Below are 23,994 nucleotides of genomic sequence, written 5' to 3'. Positions count from 1 at the left end.
TTCTACAAAAATCTAACAGGAAAATAGAATTCTACAAAGGAAATCCTAGAGCCTTATAGAATAATATAATCTAGCATAGTTAAACTCCATGGGCAGAGAAGCTTGTTATGTGGTTAAATCCTAGTATTAAGAAATAAAGATGGTGTCTAAGAACGATTTAAATATAGCAATAATATTATCTAAATATGCACTGTTTTGATGCCATTTGAGATACAAATGGGCCCTGAGGGGCTACTGTTATGTTTGCTCCAGGTAACAAGTTGACGGGAGCTTCTGCCCCCATTAGAGCTGTGACAGCAGCCACAGATGCTCTTTCAACACCTCAGAATTGGAAAGAGCCCTCTGGCCCCTTTGTTACCAAACCTGTGAATCTCCCTGTAGATCTCAGGACTTGAGCCGGCACTGTCAGACTCTGACACTAGGGACAAGGCAGGAGTGAGAGAGGAAAAGAGCTGACGTCTGGTGTTGAGGTGCAGTGATGCCACACAGACACATGAAGTCCTACAAGATGGATGATGAATAGAACCTTCCAGGTTGGGTGCTCCAGGCTGCCAGCTGGTCTTAATCAGGTATACCAACTACCGAACCCAGGACCCCTCTAGTCTCCTTAGAGTCTCCACCCTTCCATAAGCAAGTGTTTCTTACTATCACCTTCCAAAGCATCATGGGACTTCCCTATAATTTAATTGGCCACATTCTTGTCTTTCATGTTAACTGTAATGGGGGATATCTTTCTCCTCTCTTCTCCCCTGCCCCCTCCACCCCAGGCCCGGACTGCAACACCTGGACGATGCGGCTGACTATCACTGCAGAATGTTGAGTGGTCATGACACACAGAAGACTTGTACTGGCGCCTGGCCCTTCTTTTGACTTGTTTGCTGTCTGTTGAGAAAGGGTCTCACTATGTAGCTCTGGCTGTCCGGGAGCTCATATGTAGACCAGGCTGGCCTCAAGCTCATAGAAATCTGCCTGCCTCTGCCTCTCAAGTGCTGGGTTTGAAGGTGTGCAAACCATGCTTGGCCTAAGCCTTAGGCTTCTAACCACACATCTTCCAAAAGCTTCTCTCAAGCCAAACTATTCTCTCCCAATCTTGGCAGCTCTCACATGGTTAAATGGTAGTTCCCTAACCACACTCTGCCTCATGGTACAGCCATTTGCACCCACACCTTCATCAACCCCATGAGGGAAAAGACCACTTTGCATATCTTTATCTCCCACGGTTCTTCTACTGATTCTTATAAAAATAAGCATGTTGGGAACATATGTGGTAGTATATGCCTTTAGCCCCAGCACTTGGGAGGCAAAAGCAGGCAGATCTCTGTGAGTTCAAGGTCACACTAGTATATATAGTAAGTTCTAATCCAGCCAGGACTACATATTAAGACCTTGCAAATATATACATACTTTTCTGGCCTCTACTTGCACACACACAGATACACACACACACACACACACACACACACACACACACATCATGGATTGTTATAGCAATCCAGAGTGAAGCCATTTCTCTTGTACCTTCCTTTGTGTGAAAAATGTTCAGATCTTTATTTCTTCATTCACAGAAGCAAATGCTCACCTACTGTTTATTGCCTGTGACTCTCACTGAGGGCAGGATCTAGTGTCTCAGACACTGAGTAGATCCCCATGTATGTGTGGAAGAACCTGAAACAGCACACTGTGGTCTTCCAGAGAATGAAGGACTCAAGCACAAGCCTGGGGAGTGGGGTGGCAGATGGACAGACCAAAAATGAACTGGATCTAGGCATGGATGCGCTGAAGAGTGCCTGAAGAACCCTGTGGTTCTACATTCTAGCCACCACGCTGCTGGCGTGGTCGCAGCTCACGTGAGGTGATCAGAAGGGGCAGCAAACATTCTCCAGTTTCAAGCTTCTCAAACTTTCCCCCTAAAGTAGGCCAGACAGCAAGAGAGCTGGGTAAACACACATCTCCCCGGAGTCTTAGGAGGGCAATGCCTGGACCTGCATAGCAGAGCATGAAATGACTTTGATATCTCCAATGTCAGCCTTAAAAATTCATGCGCATTTTGCATTCCATTTCATAATATATTTATGGTTGTTTTAATGTAAATTTTTTAAAAATTACCTAAATCTCCTCCTATTCTAAATATTCAAGTAAAATTGGCATCCTAGTTCCAGAACTGATCTTCTGACAGCCCCTCTTCTCACAAATAACTAAGCAGAGAGGTCCTGTGAGTTGCTCAAGACGACATGGCTTCTGTTAGAACTGGATCAAGGTCTAAAAGGCGTCCTCCGAATCCAGAGCTCTTTCCATTCATTCATTCATTCATTCATTCACTCATTAGCTCATTTGCTCATTCATTCAGTCACGTAACACACATGTACAGAATTTACTAAGTCTTGGGAATTAGATTTCAAGCAGGAAGCTAGATTTTGCCCTTCTCCACCTTCCACACAGTTTATAGTGGCTCATAACCTGAAGCTTCTGCCTGGGGACTCCAAAATTCCTCAAAAGAAAATTTAAAAACCGTATCTGTGGTGCCATCTCAGAGGAACGCGTGAAACTGGGAAGTGTTTGTTCCCCTCTGAAGTTGGGTTTATCTTGCTAGCAGGAAACCAATGGCCACGAGCTACTTATATTGGCTTAGACAGTCTTCAGTGACATGGCCCTGCCCACCTCTCTCACCCTGCCTTGTGCCTTGTACCATGTCCTCCTCACCCACCAGGCTCCATCTACCTGGCTTTTCAGCTCACTCCAAACCATTTCCCACATCTGGGGCTTTGTCCTTAGAGTTCCTCTCTCCTTGCTTGGTCCACATCCCATGATGAGTATTTCTCATCCTCTATTCCTCTATCACTGCTTCAAAGAGGTGCTAAGTCTACACAGAACACACCTTCCTTATCATGGTATCAGATTCACTTCCCCTTATAACTTATTTAACAGGTTTTTAATCCTATTTTTAGTAATTGTAGCAATTACTGCAATTAACTTAGTTCTATACCCTTCCCTGTATCCACATATTTTTAAACAGACTCTGACATATTTTTACTAAAACAAATAGAGTCTATTTCTCTATTTCTTTCCCCGGCATGGACACGGAGTCTTACATAGTCCAGGCTGGCCTCAAATTCATTATGTATGTAAGCATGACCTTAATTCATAATGATCCTGCTTTCGCCTCCCAAGATCTGGGACTGCAGGTGTGCACCACCCCGCTTGGTTCTATGTGGCGGTGGGGATTGAATCCATGACTCCATGCCTACAAGCAAGCGCCCTATACACTGATCTGCATCCCCAGCCCCGTTTCTTCGCTCCCTAATCTAGGAGGAATCTGTGACTTTCTGTGGCCAAGAAGAGATGAAAGAGGCCATGGAAAGCCATATGCACGTCTACCTTCTCCCTCGCAATTCTGCCACCACCCTAAGGCCATGCCTGGGCAGGGCTGCTGGAAGAGAGGAGACACATGAAGCAGAGCAGACATGTCCCACTTATCCCAACCCAAGCTTCGGTAAGCCAAACTCCAGACACAGGAGACAATCAAGCGAAGAACAACAGAGCCACCGAGATGATCCCCTGCGTATGAACAATAAATGCTTACTATTGCATATCACTCTGGTTTGTGGCCCAGTGCTACACCATCAAGGCTACCTGACTGCTTAATTGCCTTGGTCAGTCCTGGACCACAAGCTCTATTAGAGAAGAATGATGTCATTTTTGTTCATCCATGCCCTGCACATAGAAGGAACTCAGTAAGTTTGTGGAATGTGAGCCAGTTCCTGCTTTAGAAGACTGCTCTCCTACTCTGGTCTCTTTCTCTTTTACATACAGGTATGTGGGGTTATTTATCCTCAAGAATAACCTCAAGCTGTCTTCCCCCTTGAACACTGAGAGAGCCTAGTCTATAGTGATAGAGAAAGGTAGCATCAAAGTCTATTGCCAACGGATATCTGATGTCTACAATCCTTCCTCCTGCGTACAAGCACCAGTGCCTTTGTTCTTTAACCAAAGAAATAATCAACTGGACATTTCTCCTTGCCTCCTCTGGACTGAGTCTGTCATTCCCATAAGCGATTTATCCACACATTATACACAACGAGATGGGAAAATAGAGAAGTAACTGTGGCTAAGAACAAGCTCACTAAGAACTGTGTCCCGGCAATGCCTTCTTAGGGAGGTGTAACAGAGGAGACCAGGGATGGGCCTTGTATAAAAGAGCCCTGTGGAGGGATCTCAAGTTGCTTTGGAAGTAGCATCTGAATTGGAGAGATAGGTTTGAGAAGTCTCGCAAAGCTATTCTAAACAAATAGTTCTCAGAGAAGTAGCCTTGGAAGATGGATGGTCAGTTTCTTGATAAAGAAGTACATGATATAGCCCCTTTTTCCTATGCTTCCAACCATATGAGCTCCCAAGAGCAATGTGGGTGGGCATGGCTACTCACTCATGTGACAACCTTCTACCATCACCAGCCCTGCTCCTTAGTGACTTGGAACAGGAAAACAAAGCCATGTAACTCTTGGTCTAGAAGTCCACTCGACCCTACATTTTGCTGATGGAGAATGAACTTTCTAAAGACTAATCCTTTTCGTTGTTGCCTCTCCCAAGCACACGTGCCCCACCCCAGGAATCAGAAACTCATTTAGGAGGCAGCTCCTTTTTGAGTAGGCTCCTGCGGTCCAGCTTGCTCATGACCTGGGTGATGTCTACTGTGTTGGCCGCTTCGCGAGCTTTCTCTTCCTCTTCCAACTGCCTCAGGATGACAGGGCTGGGGCTGGAGCGCAGGTGACGCCTCATAAACGGGAGGGTGGCGCTACAAGGAAAGAGAGATGAGTGCTTGATAGAAAAATAGACAGCTTGCCTGGGGACGCTGACACGCCTAGGGACACTGACATGCTAGATAACATTGACGTGCCTGGGGACACATCTGGTAATACTGACATGCCTGGGGACACCGACATGCCAGGTGACATACCTGGTCGAGTTTGGGGCAGGAAGATCAGAATTGGGACATGACCCCTCATTTTGCCAGTGAACTTCAAGAGGACCTTCAGAACCACGCCCAGCCTTCGTTCTTTCCCCTCATGGAGGATGGGGCCACACTGAGTGAGTTCAGCTGCCACCAGAGTTTGGGTGAGGCCCTAGGAAGACTCTTTGGATGATGGTGGTGGTGGCAGACACGCCTTCTACAGTGCTTAGAATTCAATATGTTGTGTCAATGCAAGGTCGTCAAGATCTCAATGCTCTCTCTGCAAGATCTTCAAAGAAGAGGGCATGGTGGGGGTTGGATGGTGGGCATAGTGGGGTTGGATGGTGGGCACAGCAGGGATGGGGTGGTGGGCACAGTGGGTTGGATGGTGGGCACAGTGGGATGGGTGATGGGCACAGCAGGGTTGGATGGTGGGCACAATGGGCACAGTGGGTTGGATGGTGGGTGCAGCAGGGTTGGATGGTGGGTGCAGCAGGGTTGGATGGTGGGCACAGTGGGCACAGTGGGGTTGAATGGTGGGCACAGTGGGACTGGATGGTGGGCATGGTGGGGTTGGATCGTGGGCCCCTGAGAGCTTGAGTCTTGAGGAAGAGTCATGCCTCAGAGTATGTGTTTAAAAAGACAAGGTATAAGGGTATGGAGAGAGCTCCCTTAACAGCATACGGACCAGAACTTGATCCCCAAGAGCATGTAAAAAAAACTAATATGGTGGCACACAATTGTAATGCCAGCGCTGGGAAAAGAGATAATGTGGAAAGTGGGTGCTTGCTGGCCATTCAGCCTGACCTACTTAATTAGCTCCGGGCCAAAGAGAGGCCCTGTCTCAAGAGAGGGGGGGGGAGAGAAGAGCTGAAGGGGGTGGAATAATACCTGAGTTTGTCCTCTGGCCTTCACAGATATGTACACAGAGAGAGAGGAGCTAGCATTTCTGAAGCAGCAACAGACTAAAGACAGAGGACCAACCCCGAATTTCTGGACTGTGTGACCTCCCCCCAGCCCTTGTCTCTACACAGAAAGGTAGGATTCTCTCTTAACAAAACAAAACAAAAACAAAAACAAAACAAACAAACAAAAAACTTGGGTACTAACTAATGCCACCAACTCTGCCAAAGTTTGGAAGGCTTGCACCTTAACTTTTAAAAGATTCGCTTCTACCTGTGAGCCATGGAATGGGCTCCTCCCACTGTGTCCCCTCCTGGGTACAAGTTCAGTGGCACACACCATGCATGCAAGCATTCACACCTGTTCTCACCCACAACAGGGTGACAGCACTCCCAGACTGTGATGTCCCTTGCCAAAGTCAAGTGCAACCAGCAGAGGTCTCTGCCATCCGCAAGGCCCTCCATGCCCCAGCTGTACTCAGGAAGGAGCCTCTCTGAACTCCCATGCCTGCCCTAACTCATAAAACGTTAGGACGGAAGTGTGAGACAATCTACCTCCTAGCCCAACCCCATCCCCACCCTTTCTGAATCTCTGGGCTCATCGTAGTCTTTATTGGAGTTCCCAGGGCTGCTGGACTCCGTTCTTTACTCAGTAACCTGTGAACAGTGCCACAAGCCCGCTTCCTCTCACAGGACTGCTGGTGTGGGAGAATTGTCTGTATTCTGTCAATCATGTTTTAAATAAATGCTGATTGGCCAGGCAGGAGGTAAAGGTGGGAAAACCAGACAGGAAATAGAAATGATACAATGAGAACAGGAGAACTCTGGAAAGGAGGAAGTTGATTCCTCCCACTCCTGCCCAGACCACCAAAGCAGCAGGATGTGATCTGCCCCACTGAAAAAAAGTACTGAGCCACATGGCTAACATAGATCAGAAAAATGGGTTAATGAAGATGTGAGAGTTAGCCAATGAGAGGCTAGAGCTAATGAGCCAATCAGCTTTATAACGTATAGAGATCTCTGTGTTATTTCTTTGGGGCTTGCCGGCTGCGGGGTGCTGGGCAGGACAGAAACCCAAACAAGCAGGCCTGGCCCCCTCTTGTTACAGACTGCTGCACTCGAGGACAAGGTGGCATATTCTCTCAGTAGCTCCTTTGATAAAGGATACCCACCTCCCCCCCGCCCCACACACACACTTTGAATTGACTGAACTGAATATGGGCCCAGTACTGGCTGAACGAATAGGAGCATTTACTGACCACAGAGGCAGTTTTAAAATAAAACCTCTGCCAGAATTCCCAGTTTTGTTTGAGCTGTTATTTCTTTTAAATCTCCCCCCCCCCACACACAAGGTTTCTCTGTAGCGTTGGTGCCTGTCCTGGAACTAGCTCTTGTAGACCAGGCTTGCCTCAAACTCACAGAGATCCGCCTGCCCCTGCCCCCCCCCCACCCCGAGTGCTGGGAATAAAGGTGTGCACCACCACCGCCCAGTTGTACTCTTAAATCTTTAAATAATCTTTATGGCTAGAGTACTCTTCCCCATTTCCACCAAAAAAAAAAAAAGTTTAGTTTGTTCCTTGGAGTATGACATCATCCATTATCCCAGTGTCTCTGTAAGACACTGGACGATAGAGATTACCAACTAGTTAATGGACTTCTAGAAAGTCGTCTCCAGAGGCACCAAGAACAGTTGGGGTGTTACTGTTTGCCTCTTTCAACCGTCTAGCCTTTTCTCTTGGTGTGCAATCCCCCCCTCGGGTCTTGGAACAAAAGAGATATGAAGGGTATGCCTTAATTAACTCTTATTCATCAGTTTGGAGGTAGAGGGGGAGGGTGATATTTTTTTAAAAAAATGAGATGTTTCCATTTGTGATACTCATAATTACCGGTCTGATAATCAGGGCCCTTTAGAGCCGGAATGAAGGAAACAAAACTTACCGGAGGCAATTACTAAGGGAATCTTGCTGGAGGGCATTTCTAAGCAAATGAGGCCCACATTCACTGCACACCACTTTCCAGCCCCCAACAATGCCATCAAGCAAATCTCTACTCCAGCCATTTGGCTACACGGGGGCCCTCATGCCTTGAAAGTAAACAGCGGGCGGCCAGCGATTAAAGAGACTCCACTTGCCTTCTCTTGGTGGTTTCCTGCGGCTCGATAGCTTTGGCCAGCATTTCTTTATAGATCGGAGATTTTAAATAGCGGGCATAAGAATCCTGGGGGGAACGGAAAGAAAACAGTGGCGATGAGCCAGGAAGAGGGGATGCATCCAATAGAGTGGAATATGGCCGTCACTTCCAAGCACTGTCCCCTGGCGGGACAGCAAGATAAGAGAAATCTGTTTCCCTGTATGAGGCATGCTCGGGAGGTGCTGCCGCCAGCCGTGGGTCTCAGGTGTGGAGCTCAAAACCAGGCAGGGCCAAGTTGTCCTGGAGAGCTCAGAAATGTACATCCTTGGGGTCACCCCAGTCCTACCTAATCATGACTTCCTAGGGTGGGACAACCACCAGAGTCTATAGGACCACAATGCATAGGCCCCAACACTAAAATCCTCAGAGCTGTGAGCCTGTAAAGCCAACAAGAGATAAGAAGACATTAAACTCTCACCCTTAGTGGTTGTGGAGATAGAGCCCACTTCTAACCCCATCGCCACCCACTTCTCCTGGAGTTCAGGGTAGAAAGGCGAGAGAGGACAATGCAAGGTACTGAAAGGACCGGGACTTAGGCCTCTCTTGTGGGGATGCTTCCTAGGAGCTGAGCAGGGTAGGGAAGTTGCTACCTGAAAACTCCACTCTCAGCTAATACAGGCAATGCTCACCACGGCAAACCAGCAATGGAGAACAGTCTCAAAGGTTTGTTAAATCCTAGAGACTAGTTGGTAGTAGTAGCAGTTATGAAAAAACAGGGTGGAATCTGGGAATAGGGATAATGAAGCCATCGGGTCATGTGGAACTTGTCACGACAAGATATGGCCTCTAAGAGACCTAGCGTCAACTCCAGATACACAGCATTCTTTTGTAAAGAACCCATGCAGACATACACCCATCACGAGAAGCCTCCGCTTCATCCTGACCAGTGTGCATGTGTGGTGAGAAGGTGTGTGAATCTGTGCACACACATGCAGCAGTCGACACGGCATGTCTTTCTTGACATTCTCCGTTTTACTTTGGCAACAGGTCTCTTGCTGAGCCTGGAGCTCATCTGCCTTGGCTAGGGGAAGAGCAAGCCCCTGGGATTCTCCTGTCTCTGTCTCCCAGCTTTTGACATGGGTGCTGGCCACCGGAACTCAAGTGGGAGTTTTTATGCAGCCAGCAGGATGGCACATTGAGTAATGGTGATTGCCACCAAGCTTGGTGACCTGAGTCTGATCCTAAGATTCACATAGGGAGCCACCTCCCAGGCCCTGCAAGCTACATTTTTAAGAGTCAAAAACACAGTTTTAAAATGCATTAAGGAGGACTATTTTAAAGAAACCTTGTTGTGGATCTTCTAGTATGAAAAACGAAGGGAGACCCCGCCGGGGAGGAATGGATAACAGACTCTGACGAAGGCTATAAGCGGTGGTGGCTTCAGGGGGAATGTGCTGCTTTGTCACAGTAAGAGAATAAATACAAGAAAGGATGGTGATAAATATTTACTAATTCCTACCAATGAACACCAGACCAAAAAAAAAAAACCACTGGAGGCACCATGCCACAAGACTTGTCATAATGAGAAGACAACAGAGTGGGAGAAAGCCTTGACTTGGGATTCACATGGTGGAAGGAGAGAACAAATGGACACATACACACACAGTCAATTAATTTAAAAATTTTTTAAAATAATTAGGTATGTCTGGGCCAGGATGATGGCTCAGTGGATAAGGGTACTTGCCAACAAGCCCGGTGACCTGGAAACTCATATGGTGGAAAGAGAGAACACAAAGTTGTCTTCTGACCTCCACACACACATATGTGCATGTACGCGTGCACGCATGGGCACACACACACACACACACACACACTCACACACTCAAAGGAATGGGAAAATTTTAATTTCTCGGAATTTTTTTCAGAAAGTTATTTTCTCTCAGATTCATGACAATTCCTTGGAAGTTTCCACCCTGCCACCATCTCGCTAATGATCCAGAAGCTACCTGAATTCACACAAGGTTTACCTGCCAGGCCTCTGGCTCTGTCAGAGCAGAAGCTGGTGTTCTATCTCCATCCCCACTGAGAGCTTAGGCCAGCCAGACTCTGGAGGAACCTCCCTGGGGATCTTTTTGGAGACAAGCTGTCTTGCTTTGCACAGAGACTGTGCCTTATAAGTTTTCAAGAGCTCACAGCAATTATTTTCATCTGTCTTACTGTCGCTGATACTGCCTGCAACCTAACCGCAGCACAAGAAGCCCGTAGACACACACAGCTTCTATGGTGATGTCCAAAGCCAAAGGCTAGGGGTTCAAGCAAGGTCTAGCCCGTGGATAAGAGAAAGAACCAGCAGGCTGTTCTACCTCACAGGATAGGCAAAGCAGTATCCACGCCCACTCCCCCGCCCTTCCCACCTCAGAGGATCTTTCCGGGTCTCTACCTCACTGGATGGGCAGGGCAGTATCCACGCCCACTCCCCCGCTCCACGCCCACTCTCCCACCCTTCCCACCTCGGAGGATCTTTCCCGTCTCTGAGCATCCTCGGCACAGGCCTGCCTACCTTCTTCATGAGCATGTAGATGTGCGTCTGCGCTGCATCCAGCACGTAGCGGTGGGGATGCCTCAGCCCCTTCACGGTGATGTCCATGGTTTTGCCGTCTATGTTGATCCAACGTCTTGCACCTGGCGCCAGGAACAGCCTGGGAAGAGAGGGAAATGTCCATCAAAGAAGCTAACTCGGGTGCACACACACAAAGGGTAAAGGGCCCACACAACAGGCCCAGGCTACGGAAACTAGGAAACGCTGAAGAGTCTGAAATTTGCCCATCAGTTTTTCCCAGAAGCCAGAATAAGATCATGGCAGCCTTGGGAATGGAATGTTTAACCTTGACGTTCTAGGAGAGCAAGTCAGAAGCTGGTGGGGTAGACCTAGGTGGGTGAGGCCTTTGCACTTTGCGGGGAAAGTCAACTTCTAAAGGGGCTAGAGAAATAGCTCAACAGGTAAGAGCACCTGCTACTCTTGCAGAGGACCAAGCGTTCAATTCCCAGAACCCGTATCAGGTGGCTCAAAATTACCTGTAACTCTAACTCCAAGGAAGTCCAGAACCCAATTCTGGATCCTGCAGACATTTAAACACACATACACGCACACACATGCATGCGCGCGTGCACACACACACACACACACACACACACACACACACATTTAAAAATAAAATCTTTTTTAAAAATCCACCTCCAGCTTAACCTTTCTCCTTACTCACTGACATCCAAGGGCCAACCTGAGACCTCCAAAATGGCGTTCTGAAACCTCTGCTCTCCCATGGCCCGGACTAGACAAGTTTGATGATGAATCTCAAACGCTGAGTAGCAAGGGAGGAGAGCCATAACCCCAGTTCCCAGGGTGTGACTGTCTCAGCACCCAGGCCAGCGGCCCTAAGATTGACCAAGTGTTTCAAGTCCTAATAGCTCGGTCTAGGATTTGGCACATGGGCATCCCCCAGGCTACAGATTAGAAAGACTCATGTGGCATTTGCCCACACTCCTAAGCTATGCATCCAAATTTTGTCAAGCAAACTAATATTTATGTAAGCGGAGGCCCGGGTGGTGGGAAGCTGACATGCTGTGTGGCTAGCATGCCACGTCCTAGCAGAGTTTTAACCTTAGGAGCTGTGGAATGTCGTGAACCAGGCACGTGCCTGCTTCTCTACAGAAAGTGGCCATAGGTCCCCACCCTTGCATCTCATGGGGCACCTCCCTGTGGGGAGCTAGCCAGTTAGGAGAACTCACGCGCCTCTAAGGAGAAACAAAATATCTGCTCTTCTCTGGAAATCTCATTCCTTTCTGAAATGTGGGCTAGTCCATCTGAGTCATGAGAAGAGAGGATGCAGAGGAGAATATTGGGTCCTTGGGTGGAAAGGGCTGGCTGAGCTGTTGCCCAAGGATCAGTAACAGAAGCCAGAGCTGCCAAGGGCTGCTTCCCATCCTGTGGGGAGAAACCTGGGGGACCAGCGGTGCATGTGAGTGGGAACGAAAAACACTGTGCCCTCAGAGCCCTAGACTGGTGGGACTGTTAAAGAAAGGACCACAGCAGGACAAGGGTACACACAAGCTTCTAGGATGAAGGCCAACAAGGGTAGGACTGTCGCGTTCCACAACCTCCCCATCCTCTCCACCTGGCCCTTGGAAGCAGATCTACCACAATGAACCACCCTCAGCTCTGGGGTGACTTAGAAGAAGGGCAATGCTAGACAGGGTCATACTGTTCCTAGAGCCATGAGTGGGGAATAAGATCTGTGTACACTCACAGCCCAGACTGGCCTCACAGTCTCACACACGGGAGATGTCCCTTTCCCTTACTGTGGAATAGATTCTCCATACCTCCCCTCCTCTCTCTCTCTCTCTCTCTCTCTCTCTCTCTCTCTCTCTCTCTCTCTCTCTGTCTCTCTCTCTCTCTCTCTGTCTCTCTCTCTCTCTCTCTGTCTCTCTCTCTCTCTCTCTCTCTCTCTCTCTCTCTCTCTCTCCACTCCCCTGCACACACACAAAAAAAAAAAAACCAGGGAAAGTCAAATACAAAACACAAAAATTTGCACTGTGGTGGTCTGTGGTGGCACATGCTTTAATCCCAGCACTTGTGAGGCAGAGGCAGGTGGATCTCTGCAAGTTGGAGGTCAGCCTGGCCTACAGAGCAAGTTCCAGGATAGGCTCCAAAGCTACACAGAGAAACCCTATCTCAGAATACCAAAAACATTGCACTGTGGTTCTGGGTAGCTTGCTTTCATCCATGGACACAATCCCATAGGAACAGGAGAATGTCACTCTCCGTCTCACTTGGGTTCCTTCAGAGGAACCCTCAAATGTTCCAAACCTCAGAGAGGAGTTTATGGAATGGCAGGGCCAGCGGTTGGTGCTAGCCAGAGCCCAGGCAGCCACAGGATGTAGGAGCCAACCCTCAGCCCCATTCCACCCTCACCCACACCAAACACAGCTAATGCTCACTTGTAAATCTCCTCGGCTTTCTCCTTGACCTTGGACTGATCTCCGTACTTCAGGTCCTCACAGGCTTCCCAGAATCCCAGGTTCTCCCCTGCACAGGGAAGACAGGTCCACGCAGATGAAAGCCAGGCAGGAAGTGAGTGGAGGGAAGAGGAGATAAAGATAAAGGTCAGGTGGGCTCAATTCACTTGTTGAACATCTTCCCACAAGACGAGACACTGAGCACCGGCCCAACAAACACCAGTGTCACTCGAGAGAGGGAGCCACTTCTGGGGTGTGGGAGGAGTTGGGACCCAGCAATGGTTTGTCTTATGAGTATCCTCTGTCAAAAACCGGACTGGCCTCCAACCACGCTTGAAGCGATTATCCATTCACAGAGTGGATGCTATCCTGCCCTTCAACAATACACAGGGCAGAGCTTCTAATAACCCACTCCCATGGGCTGTCATGCTCTTCTTCTAAATGGACATTTGTTTGTTTATTGGGGAGGGCACGGGTGTGGAGGTTAAAGAACAAAATTGTGCAGTAGGTTATTGTCATCATGTGGGGTTCCAGGGACTGACGTCATCAGGCTTAGCCCCAAAAGCCATCTCACCAGCAGCTCCCATAGTCTTCCTGGCTGAGAGTTTATCTTTAGCAAACCCTTCCTGAACAGTTCACACGGGCTCGTAATTATCTATGACTCCACTCTTGAGCTTCCTGCTCTCTGCCGTGTGACTTCTGCCTGCTTTATTTGACTGTGCACAGAGACCCCCCCACTTTCTGTATTCATTCCCACGCGTCTTCCAGTCAAAAAGTCCTTGGAGTCTTTGACAGCTGATGGCATGGGACGCTTACGGGATACATGGGTACAAAGGGCACCCAGTGTCACAAGAACCAGAGGGATCTTGTTCCTCTAGACTGAGAAAGCGAAGAAAAAAACAGACCCTCGAAATCCTTCATCTTTTCCCAGTTTTACAATCATTCCCCAGTAATCCAAATACATTGGTACAGTGGTTCCAAGTACCTGAGAAATTTTACCTGAGAAAGTAACGATAGTGTCATCAATGAGCGAGTGTGTGTGTGTGTGTGTGTGTGTGAGAGAGAGAGAGAGAGAGAGAGAGAGAGAGAGAGAGAGAGAGAGAGAGAGATGGGGAGGAGGGGAGAATGTGTGTGAACACACGCGCATACACACTCTAAAGTGCTGTGGCGCTATTTAATGAACAAGAGAACCCTTCCTCTGCATCCACAGTATTTCCTGAGAGCACCCAGTTAGGTCAGACTGGCAGAGGCTGCACAATTCTACACTAGCTAGAATTTGCCCCGTAACTCTGGAGGCGGATCAGTCTTCAGACAGAAGTCACAGGCCAATGATTTTCTTCAATAGCCAATTGGTCTGACATCAAGACCTCTTGATTATGAGAAGAAAAAAAGAACAGTCATTACTTAGGACTAAAATTATATGAGCGATTGTTCACAAAAGACAAAAATTGCAAATGGCTCAAAATTGCCCATGGAGGAGAAATGGGTAGTAAACAAATGTGGTATGCGTTTGCCATGGGAACCTTCAGCCGCAAAAAGGGACAGAGAATCTCTTCCTTAGTTTCAGCTACCAACTGCTTATCTGAGGGAGTCTCAACTGGGGGATTGCCCTGATCAGACTGGCCTGCAGCGGGTCTGTGGAATATTTTCTTGACTGATTACTGATAGAGGATGGTTCAGTCCACGTGGCTGGTGCCATCCACGGCCAGATAGGCCCTGACTATGAAATGTAACGGGACAATGACCTAGAAGCCAGTCAGTTACGCGGCGTTCCTCCATGGTTTCTGTTTCAGTTCAACCTTGAGTCCGTGCCCCAACTTTCCTCAGTGCTGAGCTGTAACCTGGACATTTGAACTCAATAAACCCTCTCTTCCCCAAGTTGCTTTTGGAGGTAGTTTTTACCACAGCAACAGAAAGACTAGAATACAGTGTGGCAGGAATGAACCTTGAAGACATCCTTATGAAAATGGCCCCCAGGGAGAGGCACTATTTGAAAGGCTTAGGAGGCCTCGCCTTGTTAGAGTAAGTGTCACTGGGGGTGGGCTTTGAGGTTTCAAAAGGCCCATTGCAAGCCCAGAGTCTTTCTCTCCTCCTGCTGCCTGTGGATCCAGACATCAAACACTCAGCTACCTCTCCAGCACCATGTCTGCCTGTGGGCCACCGGGTGTCCCACCATGATGACAATGGACTAAACTTCTGAAACTGTAAGCCGTCCTCAATTAAATGTTTCCTTCAAAAGAGTTGCTGCGGTCATGGTGTCTCTTTAAAGCAACAGAACACTGACTGGGACAGAAGTTGTGTGAAACAGGTCGGCTACAACGGGACTAATTCTGTGTTTACACTTGCGCGAGGTGCCTAGAGCAACCAGTCTCAGAGACATGCAGAGAAATGGAGGAAACTGTGGGGTGGGAAGATGGGAAGCTCACATTTCGTTGGATTTCATATTCAACTTGGCATGATGGAAAGGTTCAGAAAATGTGGATACACTTCCTAGTCACCAAACTGTGTGCTTACATTGTTAATATGGGTAATTTTATGTTATATATTTTTCCTAAGAAAAAAATTAAGCAAGGAGTTGGGGAAATAGCTCAGTCTGTAAAGCAGCTGTCTTAGAAAGGTGAGAAATGGGATTTGAATCTCTAGAACCCACCTAACACTGAGTGGACATGGCAGCAATCCCACTGTTTGGGACATAGAGAGAGCTGGATAGCCAGGTTAGCCATATCCGTGAGACCTGGGTTCAACTGAGAGCCCCTGCCTTGATAAATAAGATGGAGAGGATCAAGGAAGAATCCTGAGGCCACCCTCTCAGGCCTCAACACCCAAGGGCAGGCATGTGTATAGTCACCCCACACATACATGCACACAGGAACACAAGTACACACTCATTTAAAAACATTAAACAAACACATTAAAACAATACAAGAATGTTCACTGCGGTATTCACGAACCCAAAGGTCAAAATGATTAAAATTCAGAAGTTGAAGAGATGATTCTGTGGTTAAGAGCATATTTGCTCTTTCAGAGGTCCCAAGTTCGATTCCCAACACCCACATGGCAGCTCACAATCATCTCTAACGCCAGTTTCAGGGGATCTGATGCCCTCTTCTGGCCTCTGTGAGCCCCAGGCATGGACATGGAGTACATACATACTTGCAGGCAAAACACTCATATTCACAGAATTTTTAAAAATGAATAAATCTTTAAAATGCAAAACTTCAAATCCCCCAAAACCGATGGGGGATGAGCAAAGGTGGTATGCATGTTCATACAGTGGAATCTGTTGCAGCCATACAGAAGGGTGTATCATTCTAAACAGGAAAGGGGCACATATTGTAAGATCCCCAACGTAAAAATCATACAGAACACTCAGATTGATATGGACTGAAGGAAAGTAAAGGGTAACAAGCTGGCCAGAGGGAGAACAGGAAATTACGTACAGGGGGATGAGGTGTTTCTCCCAGAACTGTTCTAGATCAGCTAGAGTTGGCAGTTGTACAGCTCCGTGGTTGTATAAAACAAAACCAAACAGCAACAAAGCCACTGAATTGAGTTCAGGGTGGTGGAGAACGTAACTCTAACACTTCAAAGGCTGAGGCAGGAGAATCATGAATTCAGGGCCAGCCTGGACTACACAGAGACCCGCTGCCTCAAAACAAAACAAATAAAAATTAGGAACACTTGGAAGACAGAGGCAGGAGGATTTGGACATCAGGATCATCCTCAGCTACTCAGTGAATTTGAGGCCAGCTTGGGTCACATGAAACAATATTTTAAAATGGAAAGGGATACCTAAAATTTTCAGTTTTTAATTTAAAAAGAAAATTACTGATTTCTTCTGCCCAGTCACACATGAATTCTTATGAATCTCCTGCGGAGACTGTCGATAATATGGTTTCAAAGATGCAAGGAAATTTTTCTGAATGTTTTCTTATTATGAGAGACTGGTGAGGCTCAGCATGCAGTTTATATATTGGCCACTAGATGGCACTATTTCCCTTAGTCACCGGGCGCTAGCCGCACACACTCCTTTCCACACTTTTCTGAGGGTTATTAGATTAAGCAATTAGGATTGATTACAGAGAATGATCTACAGCGATCCAAGTTCTAATGCAATGTCCTGTGTGGAGCCAGACTAAAGGCATGTCTAGTAAGATTTCCTTCAGGAGCAGGTTCACAGTCCTGGAGTACAAACCCAATCAAGGCGCTCCCAGGGGCGGGACCCCATAAACAGACAAATGAATCTCATAAAAGCCAGTATTTTGGCAAAGGTGGTGAAGGAATTGAATGTGTAATTGTTTCTAATCTAGCCCCATCATGTTTCCAGATGTTTCTCAGTAAATGAGACATTCAGAGACAGACCTCCGCTCAAGTCTACACCCTCTGAAGGCCTGGAAGAAACCACGGCAGGGTACACTGTGTGTCTCAGCCACTGTGAGTCACCTGCAGAACTTTCTAGACCACAGGGATTGCAACTCAATCCAATTTAAAAAGGCGTCCCTGGGCTGGGTCCAGGTAAACACGAGTTTAAAGACATCCCTGCTGGGTGAGAGATGGCTCAGCGGTGAAGAGCGTTTATAGCTCCTCCAGAGAACCCGGGTTCAATTTCCAGCACCCATATGACCGCTCACAACCCTCTGTAATGCCAGTTCCAGGGAAATATGACAATCCCTCCTGCCTCTTTGGGAACGGCATGCACATGGTATACAGATATACATGTTGGCAAAACACTCATACATGTAAAGTAAAAATAAAATAAATCTTTCAAAAAATGTTGGGTTGAATCTGCAGAACCTCTAAGATGAAGGCAGTAGGGCTGGGAGAGAAGTTGGGGAAGCTAGCTCATCCGCCTTCCTGACCTCTGAGCTGTATTGACAAGAGGGTAGAGGGTCAGAGGTCAGGAACTGGGTTAGAGGGACTCTGAACAAAGAAATGAGGGAAGCCAAAAAGGGATGGTGATGGAGGAGAGTTATCTGTCTATGTTTCTTTCATTGGTTAATTAATAAAGAAAACTGCCTTGGCCCTTTAAGAGACAGAAAATTAGGTAGGTGGAGTAGACAGAACAGAATTGTGGGAACAAGGAAGTAGAGTTGGGGAGACGCTTGAGGCAGTCGCCATAGTGCGTCTCCATGCTTCTCCTCTCCGAGATGGATGCAGGTTAAGATCTCTCCTGGTAAGCCACACCTCGTGGTGCTACCCAGATTACTAAATATGGGTTAAAGGAAGATGTGAAAATTAACCAATAAGAGGCTGAAACTATGGGCCAGACAGTGTTTTAAAAAAATACAGTTTCCGTGTAATTATTTCGGGTGTAAAGCTAGCCAGCGGCCGGGTGGCGGGACGCAGCCCCGCCGCTTCACACTACAGGATGGAGCCCTGGGAACTGTGAATGAGATTGATGCAGATTTTAGAAATGTGACTCCTGTCCCCTCCGGACTGCAGTGTCCTGCTGAGCCTATGGAGAAGGAAGGGTGTTGGACCCAGGTAGGACTTCTACATCTGGAAAAGCAAGAAACCCTAGCTAACAGCCTTAACGAGGCATGGGAGCGCCCACTGGGAAACCCTAGACTGGACATTAAAGGGACAGTTGCTTTAAAAAATTTAAAAAAAAAAAACCCTCAGGTTGTAGAGGCAGCTCAGTTAAGAGTGTTGACCCAGCGTGCACGAAGCCCTCAGGACCTTCACGTCTCAGGACCCTATTAAACCAAGCAGAGCGTCTCATGCCTATAACACCAGCACCTGGGAGGAAGTCGGGAGACTCAAGAATTAAAAGTCATCTTCAGCTACATAGAGAACTCAAGCTAGCTGGGCTATATGGAATCCCGTGGGGGTGTGGGAAAGGAAAGAAAAGAGAGCTCACCACTGAATTCCTTCTTGAGAAAGTACTGGAAGCTCTGTCGACCCTTGGGATCTCGAATCAGCTCGCTGAAGTTGAAGGCCCAACGCTCGACCCGCATCTTAGTTGGGACTTCCACCCTGCAAGGACGGTGAGAGGTAAATGCAACCACTCTCCTTGGGAGACAGGAGCTGTGCTCGGGGCTGGTCTGGGTGGGAGCGATGGGCATCAGCCTCCACCCACCGGCATGAGGTCCTTAGCCAACATCGCCACCTGCTCTCAATTTTGCTTTACCCTTCAACCTCTGCACAGACACAACCCAAGTAGCCACTTGCCAGGGAGATGCAGCCTCTAACAAGTCTCCTGGAGGTCACATCCGAGATGTGGCCTCCCAGAAGTGAGGGAGGGCCACCCTGGGGAGCCCTGTGCCAGAAACCTTCAGGGGCAAAGAACTCAGACTGGAGACAGCTGCCACCTTCAAGCCAGGATAGAACTCCAGTGGCATACTGGTGAGAGAGGCTGTGGTCACAGCCAGCAGCCAGGCACCTGTCACTCACCAGGATTTCCCCTTCACCCTGAAAGTACATGAATGTTTGTGGCAGTGCTATTCATGATCGCTGCAAAGCTAGGAAAGCCCGAATGTCCTTCAGCGGACAAATGGACGCACAAGCAGCATATCCACACAGGGAACATCCTTTATCTGTAATTGAAACAAAACGCTGATGCATGTTACGACATGGACAAACTTTGAAAGTCTAGCGTGGAGGGAAAAGTGCTTAACGACAGACCCCATAACCTAGGAGTTCATCTGCAGGAAAAGCAGGAGAACACAGATAACCAGGATATAGATTGACTAAGGATCATCCAAGGAGGTGCTTGAGGGAGGGGGAGGGGGTGACACCTAAAGGGCACAGATTTCTTTTAAAAATAATTGTAGTAGCAATTGCACTACTGCCGATATAACAAAAATTTAGTTGTATGCTCTAAATGGATAAATTGTATGACATGAGTTACAACTTAAAACTGAAAAAAAAATTTTGAGACAGGGCTTCACACATACCAAGTTGGCTTCGAGTTTGCCGTATAGTTTAGGAACCTTGAATGTCAGATCCTCCAGCCTTCCAAGGGCTGGGATTACAGGCATGTACCATCATGCGTGGTTTATACTGTGTGCGGGTTGAACCCAGGGCTTTGTGAATTCTAGGCACTTACAACCAAAACTGCAATCCACCCTAAAAAGGAAGCACATTTTGGGCCGGGGTGATTGCTCACCATGGAAGTGTGAAGACCAGAGTTTGGATCTCTAGAACCCATGTAAAAATGAAGCGGTTATGGTAGCCACCTGTAATGGCCTCTCTTTGAAGGCAGAGATGGGATCCCCAGGGAAGGCAAGCGAGCTAGACTAGCCAAAATTGGAGACGGTTCCTCAATGACTAGTGTCGATGGATCAAGGGAAACACCTGACTCAACTTAAGGCCTCCATACACATGAACATATGTACCCACACACATAGAAACACTCCTCCACACACGCAAGCACACACCACACACACAAAGGAAACAGATCCATTAAAACCCCCAACATTTGAAATACGTACAGTTTGGCATTTAAATCCCAGAACTGGGTATCGTCTGTTATCCAAGGATTGCTTGGGAGGCAGCCTGACATGATGGCGTCATTGGAGGAGAACTGCTCACTGTACTTGACGATTCTGAAAAGCAGACAGAAGAGGGCTCCTAGCAACGCAACCCAGAGAGACCAGATAACCCCTGGGCTAGTTGTCCAGCATGGCCTCTCTTGCAGCATTGATTTAGTCTCTGAGAAAGGTCCAGCAGCTCCTGGGACAGGCAGCTGTTTGGAAAGACCTGCTCTGTTATAGTTGGGAAATGATGCTGTTGTCTCCCAATCCTGTCCCTTACTCAATTTTCTGTCCCCAGTTCAAGCATGGCCTTTTCACATGTCATCAGAAGATTTTACATTCCAAAGTTGAGTCAGTTTGTCCGTGTCTTGATGACCATCTTGGAAGCTGTGATTGCCACAGATAAGCCAAGGCCACCGACCCTTTGGGTTCCGCCTCTGGCAGGATAACGCCTGTGCTTGGGAACTTCAAGTCACTACCCAAACCCTTTTGGGACCTTCTGAGTTGATGCGTTTCCTGATGTCTGTGTGTGAGGAAGGACCATGGGTTCCTGCCACAGACTCCGCCCACAGCCGCAGACACGTTTTCAGGGAGGATGTCGCATTATTTTTAAAACTGTCAAGTGGGGAGGTGTGAAACCTGTTTGGAGATTCTTTCAAGAACCTGACCCCTGGCCTAGAACTGGAAGTAAGCGCGGACAAAACACGGTTCACTGGACCCTAAAGTCCTTCGACCATGGCTTGTCACATTCGACTTAAGCAGACATTCTCTCTCACACCTGTTACTCATGCTTTAGCAAGGCCAACAAATCGGGGACATACCCTCCAAGGGACACTGAAGACTTCACTGTGGACCTCATTAGAGCCTGTTGGTAATACATGATCTGGAAGAGAGACGGTTGTTAGACGTCTGCGGCTCTTGGTCATGACTGTCAACTTGACAGGACCTGCAATCCCCTGGGGGAGACACACTGGGCGAGTCTATGAGGGGGGGTTGTAAATTGGATTGAGAAGGGAGGATCCCTACAGGTGAACAGCACCTGTCGGGCCAGGACTGAGGAAAAGGGGAAAAGTTGTCTGGGCAGTCACATGCATCTCTCTGTTTCTTGACATGTGACCATCACCTCATGCTCTTGCTGCTGTGCCTCCCCGACCCATGGTGGGCTGTATCCCCTAAAACTGTGAACCCCAGTAAACCCTTCCTTCCCTTAGTGACTTTTATCATAGCAATAAAAAACATGAGTAATATGATCTCTAACTCCCCACCCTTGAAGGCCATTAACCATGGCATTACACACAGATCCAAGAACACAGGTCATTTGTCTCTATCGGTAGTGTGCTCTACCCCTTCAAGCCAGCCACCTCAGCGACAACAGGGTTCAGGCCCACACCTCAGACTCCTACTTAGCATCTTCCTTAACCTACCATGTATCAGCTGAAAAAAGCTGATAGTGGAAAAAATGCCCCAAGGAACATTGAAGTGAGTTGTGGAGGTATATGCTCAAGTCCTGCAGAGACCAGCCACAATGGGGAGCCCAGGACAGATTCCAGATGGATTTGTGAGAGGGTCCAGCTCAGGAATGTGGACACTCCTCCCTGACCATCCCTTGATGTGTGGCTTCAAGGGACATTTCATATCCTGAGAGTTGGCATTTGCCCCATTCCCACCTTACCAAGGATCCTTTGCTGTCCGTTAATTTGGAAGCAGTTGTCTGAACATTACACATGGATTCCATTTCATTACTGAGTGTGGAGCATAAAGCCAAAGTGCCCATAATTTGTTAGAAGATTTTAAAGTCAAGCACCACTGGCAGTGGGAGACTAATTACCTCTTTTCTGACAGCAGTGATCGTTTGTTTCTGGAAAACAAAGAAGAAAACCCATTAAATCGGCGCCATTAAATCTACACAGTTCAAATGTCCATTTGAAAAATAAAAACACTCTTCATGAGAAAACCACTCATCTTCTCAAACTCAGAAAGTAGCATCTCCTCATCAGCCACCTCCACCCCCTCCATAAAGCCACTAGAGATGTGTGGGCCAAGGGAAGGAATTTGCCACTGTATCTTCCTTCCTGAGAACCAATGTGAATTAAGGACCACGTTTGGGGCTGGCCCGGCTCTCCCATTGTATCTACAGAAACATCTGAAAAGTGGGGGATAACAAGGGAAACTCCATGCGAAGATGGCTCAGTAGATAACAGTATTTACCATCCCAAGACTGACAACCTGTGTTTGATTCCTAGAACCTACGTAAAGATGGAAGGGCAGAACTGACTCCACACGAAGTTATCCTCTGACCTCCACAGAGAGGCCATGTGTCCTGGTTGGTTGGTTTGTCACCTTGACACAAGCTAGGGTTATCTGAACGGAGGGAGCCACAATTGAGAAAAGGTGTTTATCCTATTGGCAAGCCTTGTAGACAAGGCTGTGGGCTATTTTCTTGATTAATGATTGATGTGGGAGGGCCCAGTCCGTTGTGGGCAGTGCCACCCCTGGGGTGGTGGTCTTGGGGTGTAAAAGAAAGCAGGTTGAACAAGGTATAGAAGCAAGCACACCTCCACGGCTTCACTCCAGCACTCCTGCCTTGAGTTGCTGCCTTGACTCCCCTCAGTGACGGACTGCGACCTGAGAGACTTAAGCTAAAATAAACTCTCTTCTCCCCACATTGCTTTTGGTCACAGTGTTTCATCACAGCCATAGAAACCCTAAGACACCATGGAAAGTATCTGCACACGCACGATAAAAACCAATAAATGGATGGATAGATGGATGGATGGATGGATGGATGGATGGATGGATGGATAGATAGATATTGTTAATAAAGAGAAGCCGCCTCTCACTGAGACATAGGAGGAGGGCTGAAGATGGAAGATGGAGAGACTAACATGGACCTTGGACATTTGTTCTTCTCATTAGAAGGAGTTTTTGAATGGATTGCGAGATTCAGTCTCGGGCGTTCATAACAATCTGACTAACACCAAAACTGAAAAAAAATAACATAGCCATGTTTCTAAAAAAAAAAAAATCAAAGCACTCAATTAAAAAAATAACAATAAAACACACAGCCAAGTCTCAGAGCTGGGCTGTAATGTGGGCCCTGTGCCCTTGTGGAAAGCAAGTTCACATTCACGCTGGGGATCAGCCACAAGGCATTCCCTGGACCTTCTGAATAAATACAGAGAAGGATGGGTCCACAGTAGGCTTCTCATTAGGCTCTTGGGAGCCCCTGAGACATTCAGATCAATCTCCAGCTGAAATCCCTCAGGAACAGGCTACCTTTCTACCCCATGCAATCCTTGAAGTTGGGCACTGTGGGAATGCCAGTCTTGGTTTTCTTATATATGGTTATGTCCAGGGCTGTTTGGTGCTGACTTTAATCCTGAAAGATGAGCCTTGTAATTCCTGGCTGCCTAATGTTGATGCTGCTAAATTAAATTAAATCAAATCTTCATTAGAAATAGAGTGGGTGGTGGTGGCGCACGCCTTTAATCCCAGCACTCAGGAGGCAGAGGCAGGTGGATCTCTG

General features: G+C 47.6%; 1 protein-coding gene across 3 annotated transcripts in view; it reads right to left on the bottom strand.

The window, feature by feature from the left end:
* The window catches only part of Rgs9 (regulator of G protein signaling 9), a 70,407-nt gene that overhangs the window by 5,344 nt on the left and 41,069 nt on the right, over nucleotides 1-23,994 (bottom strand). For all 3 annotated transcript variants that reach the window (XM_038328072.1, XM_038328071.1, XM_038328073.2), the window contains 8 exons: nucleotides 22,297-22,326; nucleotides 21,290-21,351; nucleotides 20,427-20,540; nucleotides 18,854-18,969; nucleotides 12,976-13,063; nucleotides 10,538-10,676; nucleotides 7,979-8,064; nucleotides 4,672-4,789 (listed from right to left, as the gene is read on the bottom strand). In XM_038328072.1, coding sequence (XP_038184000.1) covers nucleotides 4,672-4,789; nucleotides 7,979-8,064; nucleotides 10,538-10,676; nucleotides 12,976-13,063; nucleotides 18,854-18,969; nucleotides 20,427-20,540; nucleotides 21,290-21,351; nucleotides 22,297-22,326 — 753 coding nt within the window. The remainder of the gene's footprint in view (nucleotides 1-4,671; nucleotides 4,790-7,978; nucleotides 8,065-10,537; nucleotides 10,677-12,975; nucleotides 13,064-18,853; nucleotides 18,970-20,426; nucleotides 20,541-21,289; nucleotides 21,352-22,296; nucleotides 22,327-23,994) is intronic.

The sequence above is a fragment of the Arvicola amphibius genome, chromosome 4 (genome assembly GCF_903992535.2).
Source record: "Arvicola amphibius chromosome 4, mArvAmp1.2, whole genome shotgun sequence".
NCBI classification, from domain to species: domain Eukaryota; kingdom Metazoa; phylum Chordata; class Mammalia; order Rodentia; family Cricetidae; genus Arvicola; species Arvicola amphibius.
The sequence above is the reverse complement of the archived record's forward strand: the minus strand, read 5'-3'. Positions and strand labels throughout refer to the sequence as shown.